The sequence below is a fragment of the Dendrobium catenatum genome, unplaced genomic scaffold, assembly GCF_001605985.2.
Source record: "Dendrobium catenatum unplaced genomic scaffold, ASM160598v2 fragScaff_scaffold_1482, whole genome shotgun sequence".
NCBI lineage: Eukaryota > Viridiplantae > Streptophyta > Magnoliopsida > Asparagales > Orchidaceae > Dendrobium > Dendrobium catenatum.
This window is the reverse complement of record NW_021319944.1, coordinates 609,993-619,211: the sequence shown is the minus strand read 5'-3', so window position 1 is coordinate 619,211 and position 9,219 is coordinate 609,993. Positions and strand designations below refer to the sequence as shown.

The 9,219-nt window shown below is 33.5% G+C and overlaps 1 protein-coding gene across 1 annotated transcript; it reads right to left on the bottom strand.

The window, feature by feature from the left end:
- Positions 1–7,394: 7,394 nt before the first annotated feature.
- LOC110097454 (zinc finger protein 36-like) lies at positions 7,395–8,091 on the bottom strand. The gene has a single exon (XM_020823828.2). The coding sequence runs from the start codon at positions 8,051–8,053 to the stop codon at positions 7,526–7,528; it is 528 nt and encodes a 175-aa protein (XP_020679487.1). The 5' UTR covers positions 8,054–8,091; the 3' UTR covers positions 7,395–7,525.
- Between the last annotated feature and the right edge of the window lie 1,128 nt (positions 8,092–9,219).

Genomic DNA, 9,219 nt, shown 5'->3' with positions numbered 1-9,219 from the left:
AGATCTATTGACTCTATTGATAGAAAATTTTCAATATATTGTTACACAACAATCCATTATGATCAGTCATTAGACTTTGAATTTTCTTTATTTTGAATTTAAGGATTGATTCAACCTTTTATATGATATGAATTGTATATTATTAATAAATGGCTTAAATATTATTTTACCAATATGAGAGAGTTTATGAGTTTTATTTTTATTCTTCTGAAAAAGCAATATAGCAAGTCTTATTGGGTGCCTATTGCTTTGAGACTTTTACATTTGGGAATATTCATAGTTGATCCATCCATCATCCAATATTTCTTCCATAATTTTGGATTTCATGTTCATTGAGGATTTTGGCTTTTATTATATTGAAATAGAGTGTTTTATCATTGTATGCTGAGTTGTGATTCACCTTATATATATATATTATTGTTAAATGATTCAAATCTAGAGATAATATTATACCGTTTTTTTTTTAAACAGCCAATGTCGGTCTCAAACGGATAAAAAAAGATGAGAATTTTTAATTTTTTAATTTATAATTAATCTATTTTTCTTAATGTGACAATAAATAATTATAACAACATTTTGTAATTTATGTTTAACATTTCATTATAGTAATTTTTTTTTGTAAAATCACTATATTTTTTATTCACGTAAAATGATCATAATTGTTCATATTTATAATAACTAAAACATTTGTTTATGTCTATTAATTAACGTTATGGTTTCTATTTCTGTTTTTAATATATTTATATAACATCAGCATATTGTTTCTTATTATTTGTTAGTATTTACATGTTTTCATGTATATTTTTTCTCATAATAAAGAAAGAAATTTTGGTAGGTCGTCTTTTGCTACTGAGTGTTATTTTTCACGTGTTCTCTTTTTTATATATTTTTTATTTTTTAAAATATTGTGCACGTGTATATATATATATTTGTTTTTTTTTTTTTCGATCAAATGGACCAAATCAGCTATGTCAAATGAGTGTTAGGTGTTTGATTGGAGACGCTCTTATACTCCTCATATTATTATCGTATGTAATAAGAGGAAAATTTTTTAAAAAATAGAAAATAATGAATAGTCATGTCCATTTTGATTCATTTGATGGAAATCAAATAAAATTTCAATGTTTTTGTGTCATGTCAAGTTTAATCGAGTCATATTCGAATTGAAATTTCTTACACTTCTAATAAAAATTCACATACAATAGGTTATATTCAGCTCAATTCTGGACCCGATTATTTAACCCAAATCAAATGCCCTAAACATATATCAATATGTAATTTGCCATAAGAGACGGGTCATGCCCAATACAATAAGCAATATTAGGTAGCCAATAAACTTAGCCATGCAAGACATTGAAAGCTACTTCTTCTTGTATACCTAATTAGGGTTACCGTTGGCCCATCTCATCCCTACTAAGATGACAATTTATTCATCATTATGCTTCATAAATATGTCTTTAACCCTTTTGTGTCCTCTTAGTGGGATACATTTTTCTATTTTTGTGGCATTTGCTATATTTTATAATATGTCTTCCAATAGATGATGACAATGCTTTGTCACTTTAGAAGAGCTTAATTCCAATAGAATTAGCTTTGCTTTATCTAATTATGTTAAATTATTCTTTATATTTTATGAGTTAATTAATATATTTTTAGTATTATTAAGCAACATTTAATTAACAATTTTGATTCATAAAAATGTTTAAAACTATAATAAATTTATGATTGTGATAATAAGTACTTTTCATGTTTTATAAATATGTGAATATCTTTTTAGTTTGAATTAAAATGATTATTAAAAAAAGAAATAAAGAGTTCAATGGGCTAGGGGTTCAGGAACTTTTATTAGGTCAGGACACCTAACGTAGCTCTACATCCGGACGCCAATAAAATGTCACCACATGCTCTTACTCTTTACCGCGCGGCCCGACAACCCGGCCCAGACCGGAACCTGATATTGTTATGTTTGTTTATTGCTAGGTATTGCTCGGTATTGCTAGGCAATAATGAGAAATATCGCTCTTTCAAGATCAATACCGAGCAATACCAAGTAATACCTACCAATACCGAACAATACCTAGCAAAACTGGGGTATTACTCGGTATTGCTCAGTATTGGTCTTGACAAAATTATATTTATCATTACCGAGCAATACCTAGCAATACTCTAGTCTGCACAAATCAGCTAATACATAGCAATATCGGGTTCCGGTCCGGGCCGTGTCGTCGGGCCGCACGATAAAAAGTAAGAGCACGTGGTGACATTTTATTGACGTCCGAATGTAAAGCTACGTCGGGTGTCCTAACCAAATAAAAGTGCCGGGTTTAGAGTTATGGGCCTTCACATTGTTTTAATGAGCCAAGTGATTATCCATCTCGAATCAGACTGAAATGGGCAGCCTGATTATCCAGTTTTGTAGAACATAATTATGAAAGAAATAAAATTGTATATTAATTTGAATAGAAAAAAAATTGCTTTATAATTACAAATTGTATGAGAGCTTAACAATTATTGAATTTATTTTGAAATTAATGTTACTTATATAAAAATTGCATCACACTAATTCAAGGCAAATTAATTCATTAATTTTAAATATAGTTAAATAAAGTATTCTATTACTCTTATTTTTTCAATTGAATTATGAAGAAGCTTGCAAGATTCATAATATTAAATCGGGATGGCCGTAACTTTTTATAAAAGTGATATAAAGAAAGTTTTTTTTTTAAGCTGGTATAGAAAGCACCTTCGTAGCATAAATTTTTTAGGAAATGGTGAAAAAATAACGACCAAATAAAATTTGTGTTTGCAAATTTAAAAGCAAAGATATAAGGAAGATATCTCAAATGAAGCCTATATGAGTTTTTGAGAGTGATTAGGCAAAAATATTAGCTCTAAAAAATATATTGGATGAATTTTCAATATAATTTTATTGAAGGTTTGTTGTAAAAGTTGCATGTTTTTGTAAAGATGATTGTAAATCAAATACAGAGAAAGTAAATTTTTTAAAGTTATTGTAAAAACAACTACTTTGTACAAAACAAAATTCAAAAGCAACGAGAAATCAATAGTCAAATAAAATTACAGTTGCAGTCTAAAAAGCAGAAAGAAAGCTGCTCCAAACAAAGTCTTAAAATGACATTAAAAAATAATAAATTGATATATGTCAATAATAAAAGCTAAATATTATTGCAACAAATCAAAAACTTGTGAAGCTATTTGATAGCGAATAATTCTTGTTGATCTCTATTGTGCTTAAGATTCTGTTTTGATGATCGCAATTTTTTATAAAGCTGTCATAAAAAGTAACTTTCTAGCATGGAAATCTTTTGAAATCAATAAAAATATATTAAAACAAAAACAATGGTTATAATCTGAAAAATAAAATAGTAAGAAAAATATCCTATTAGAATTATAAGAATAACATGTTGGGAAAGTTATATATATAAAGTGTTATACATTTAGTTGCTATCTAAAATTTAGCTAATTAAATTCGTGATCTATTTAAAAATTAAATTATTATTTGACTTATGTGGCATCTCATTTAAATTTGTATGAAATTAAATATAGTGTAGATGTCGAGTATTTATTTTATTTTAATGATGGATTAAAATAAAATAAATACACTTAAAGTATAAAAGTTTCGTAGTCCCCAATTTAAATGACTAAGTTCTTATTTCTCTTATTTCGTATCTTGAGTGAAAAAAGAGAGTCTCTCGCTTTCTTGGAGAACGCCACTTCAAACATGGAAGACCGAATATCTCAAATCTGCATTTCAATGATTTCATGTACGTTTCTAATATCTTTTCTCGATGATTTGACATGTTATTCGGAGAGGATGAAATTTATTTTTCCGTCTCCATTGGATCGAACATCACAGAAATATTTTGTGACAGAAAATGAACTATTATAATAACAAAGAGCAACTTTTTATGACAAACAAAGGATTCTGTTGTCCAAAATTTATTTTTTCGGATCATAGTAACAAGTGACACGAATCTTGAAGTAGTATGACACGTACAAATGAATAACTGGTGAATATTTGACTAAATTTGACCAAAATCATCTATTATGGCTTGATGGATCTCATGAGTCTACTGCCTATTGGAATTGATACATCTTAAAAAATTTATTTAATCAACATGAATACTAATGCGTTACTTGCATGAATGTTTCTAAAATTAAATTCAAAATCATTCGAGTTTAGATTTTCACAATTTTATAGTTGAATTAAGGGTCTTAATAAGACATTCTTAATGACATCAAAAGCAATACAATCTGAATTCAAAAGAACAAAAATTAAGAATTTAGAAGTTAAAAACTTCAAAGCTTTGATTGAAGGACCAAATAATCTTTGAATTTTGCATGATTATAGCTATATTGAAGCGCTCGACAAGATAAATTTAGCAAGCTTAAAATCACTTTATTTTGAGGTCATTTAGATAACTAAATGTTCAATGAGAGATCTATGATTAGATGATTCAGTATGAGGTACATCCAATATAAGTTATAAAAACTTGATCAAGTTTATCAAGCTGACACTGAACAAATACTATAAATTGATCACTCTCGTTCTCCAAATGAAATTTATCTAGACTTCAGTTTGGAAAGAACTTGGCGATCTAAATCAACTTCAGAGCTCAAGTTGATACCCAACGTTGACGATCACCGCCACCCATAGCCGTCATTCAATTGTCATTGTTTGACTGTCATTGTCTTATTATAAGTCAACCTGTAACTTTCAAATATTTTCTTCTCATCATAGTTTTCCAATAGTCACAATCCTTTCACTATCATCCGACTATTATCATCTTAATGATGTTACATTACAGTCATCATCAACTATCATCACTCAACCACCATCATCTAATCATTATCCTCACATTACAAAGTTGCATTATATATTTTATTATTCCGACTTCTCCGACATATGAGAATGACAGACTGTTATAACTATCATATCTATATAGTTGATTATTTGATGTATATTATATTCTTTTCACCTATCTATGTGTGTGTTTAATCCTCCAAAAAAATTAGAATATAAAAGTTTTCTCTTTAATTCATCCCCTCATTTAACAATCGTAATGATACTTTAATCATGAAATTAAATCTACTAACTATTTCGGATTTCCTAACAACTAATGGAATGTAGAACAATCATATCCATAACTTCACTACTATTGCTCTTGAAATTATTTGGCTAAAGAAAATACAAATAAATAATTTTTAATACAAATTAATTTATATTATGAATAATTATATGATTTCTATCTTTGCAACACCTCTTTTTAAAAAGAACATTTTCAAAGTAGTTACAATACTATTCGTATATGATCAATTTAGTTTAAGAATATTACATTGTCTCAATTTAATCTCTCAACAATATAAAAATAATTCAAAATAGTTTATCATGTTATAATTGTGATATAAAATTGATTCTAATATAGTTCCTCGGCTTTATAAAGCTTAATATGTCATCAAAAAATTATCTGGATCGGGCACGAATCTCGATGCAAAATCAAGTTTGAAACTTTCAAAATTAAAATTGGGACCATCCAAGCTCCAATTTCAACAAACTTATAGTCCAACTGAGCTTCTCGAGAATACGAACCGAACAACACCAAATCCAACCCAATCCGAGCCCAAACGGGTCCAAACCAAGGACCTGATCACTAAAGGAAAAATGGCAAATACCGGCGGTTTATAGACTGTCGGTATTACCGACGGGTCCGCCGGCGGTTAAGCCGTCGGACTGTATTGACGGTCAAATCGGCGGCTTAGCTAAAAGAATGATTACCAAATGATGTCAATTTAGGGTGAACCTCCCTCAAATTATGAAGCGTTGTTCAAAGGTTCGAACCACAATTTGGATTACCAAATGGTATCCAAACATTACGTGCTTAGATCGGGCACGAATCTCGATGCAAAATCAAGTTTGAAACTTTCAAAATTAAAATTGGGACCATCCAAGCTCCAATTTCAACAAACTTATAGTCCAACTGAGCTTCTCGAGAATACGAACCGAACGACACCAAATCCAACCCAATCCGAGCCCAAACGGGTCCAAACCAAGGACCTGAAGCTTTGTTCAAAGGTTCGAACCACAATTTGGATTACCAAACGGTTTCCAAACATTACGTTCTTATAGTAAAATCGAGCGGCTCGACGAGGAAAATCCAACGAGCCCAAGATCACCGAATTCCGATATCATTAAGACCTTCAAATGTCTGACGAATGATCCACGATCAAGGGATTCAATATCGACCATCCATCCAACCACTCTCCATTTACCCTTGATCTATCACCTATTTACGGGTCATGCCACTTCAGAAATCTATAAATAGACCCCTCATTTCTCTTGAAGGGGGAGATCCAAGCAAGAAGAGAACGAAAATAAGGAAGAAGCTCCTCCTTGACCACCGTCGGAGTTTCGTCGAACCACCGTCGAAGTTTCGCTAGACCACCACCTGAGGCCCTCGCCTTCACCGAGCCACCACTTGAGGCCCTCGCCTTCGTCGGGCCACCACCTGAGGCCTTCGCCTTCACGGGCTACCACCTAAGGCCCTCGTATTCGCTGAACCACCACCTGAGGCCCTCTCCTTCGTCGGACCACCACCTAAGGCCCTTACATTCACTATACCACCACCTAAGGGCCTGAACTCCGTCAGACCAACACTTGAGGCACTGAACTCTGCCAAATCATCAAGTGACACCAGAATTCTACCAAATCACTGTCAGACTACTAAATGACTCCTCAACTTCCAAGTGACGCAAGATTTAACACTAGACTTCGATCATACGATTGACATTTGTAATCTGATTGCCCTCTAGGACGAGTTAGCTCACTGTACTCAACTCAAATGCTAGTGAAATCTTTTCAACTAGGCTAGGCCCCGTGGTTTTTCTCATTTCCAGGGTTTTTCATGTAAAAAATCATGTGTTCTCTGTGTGTGAGCTGAATATCCGTTCAACGCTAAGATGTAAAATTACAACTCTATCGCTTTGTATATTCTAACCCGTAACAAAACTAATCTCAAATTAGTCCCAAAAGATTAATTTCTGATCAATTTTGTATAAACAATGGACTAAGGTTTCGTTTGTGACAGCTTTCTTCATGTTTCTTAAAGTAATTTTTTTGTGCAAAAATTACAAATTTTTAACTAAAAAGCCACTTTAAGAAGCAGGGAGAAAGTCGTCCCAATGCTTCGTTTGAGATAGCTTTCTTACTTATTTTTAATATAATATTTTAGTATAAAAGTTTTTTGAAGTTTTTTATTCTAAAAGAATGTTTTAAAAAGTAGTAAGAAATTTGTCCCAAATAAAATATAAATTAAAGTAATGTTACACTTTGAAACTAATACTCTAAAACTAAAATGATTAGTGAGGGAATTATTTTGAAATTTAATCTTTAAAAAATGAGCTAAATTACTACAAATAATAAGAAAAAAAAAAAAGAAATTCATCACGCAACTCTAATCGATCAGTACAATAAATGAATGAATCTTCTAATTAATTTATATAGCCTCTACTCGGAGAGTCGAAGCTTCTTCGCAGGCAAATGACTCTGAAGCTCCTCCGACTCTACCGTCGGCGGCGGCAAGTTTAGGTCGAAATCTCTGTTACCGACGTTAAATTCCGACTCCTTCGACACCACAAACGGGCAGTCCCAGTAATGCAGCCGCTTGTGCCCGCCCAATGCCTGACCCGATGCGAACCGCCTTAGGCAAACAGAGCACTGATGTTTCCCGCTGCCCAACCCGCCCGGCCATGTCAGCGACGGCGCGACGACCCCCAGGTCTCCTGGCCCAGCGTACCTCCGGTGGCTCGACTTGTGCCCGCCCAACGCCTGGTAGGAAGGGAACACCTTGCCGCAGACCTTGCACCTGTGAATTCCGGGCTTTGGCCGGCCCGGGAGTATCGGGTTTGGACCGCGATGGCTGGCGGTTAAACCGCCGCCGCTGCCGGCGAGTATTAGGAAGCCTAGAGGAATGAGTTGCTCTGTTGTTGATGAAGTGAATGGAGAGAGGCTGAGCAGAGTTTCAATGACTGCCATTGGGGAGATGGAGAAGACGACTATGAAACAAAGGCGGAAGAGAGATTTGATGCGAAGTAATCTGCTGGAAATTTTTTTGTTTGGGTATTAAATATACATAATTTCTTGATTTGATTTCATTAGAGAATTGAAAACATGTGGCGAATTCGTGCATCGGAGAAGCTTCCATCGCCGGAGAATGAGACCGAGGGGTTTGATGGCGGCTTACTTTTTACATTTTTTGAATCATTTCTTGACGCGATAATAATATGAGCAGGGGTGTCAATATTTGGCCCTAATTAAAAATTTGACTCAAATTCAATTCGAAAATTTTAGGATAGGGTCAACATGTTTTGCGAACGGGTCAAATTAGGGTTCTAAAATTCGATTCATTAGAAAAAAGGATGGGTCCAGGTCAACTTGCCAACCAGAAGTTGACTTGGATTGACCTTTTTAATTGCCTCCTTAGCTAGCCCCTCAATCTCCTGCAATCCCACTCTTCTCTAATTCGCACATCTGAAAAGAACAACTGAACAAGAGCCGGCCCTAGCTCCTCTTTTCCGTCGCTCTTGCCCGAACAAGTCCCAAACGAACACCCCGATCCCTCTCTTCATTAGTGGCTGGCAGCAAGCCCTCATAAGACCCCTTTAGCCTTCGTACGAACCCGGGCTGAACTTGACGACGCCTCTCCCTCTCCCTATTCTCGAAGCCCTCCATTTACCAAACCGATCGGGACTTCTGACTCCAAAAACAGCTCACACATCCCATGAGCCATTTCATCGTCATTCTCTTTGTTGGATCATAAGTAACGAAGATGATGGGTTAGTGCAACATGTCAGGTTGACCCAGGTCAGAAGCGGGTCAAGTTTAAGTTTGAGAAAGTGACTCGTTTGAAAAAAAAAAACAAGTCTAGTTCAGGTTAGGTCAACTAGTATCGGGTCAATTCCAGATTTGACCCGACCCATGACCCTATTTTAATACCCTAAATATGAGGTCCAAAGTGCATAATATATTTATATATAAATATTCTGACATAAGATATATTTAAATAACTTTAACATTTATCATATTTATTATAAGATTTATATAATATAAACTCTCTTTCTCTCTCTGTGTATATAAATCATTAATTTAATAAAATCTTTTTTTAATTTTAATAAAATGTATATCAGAATATTTTGATATAT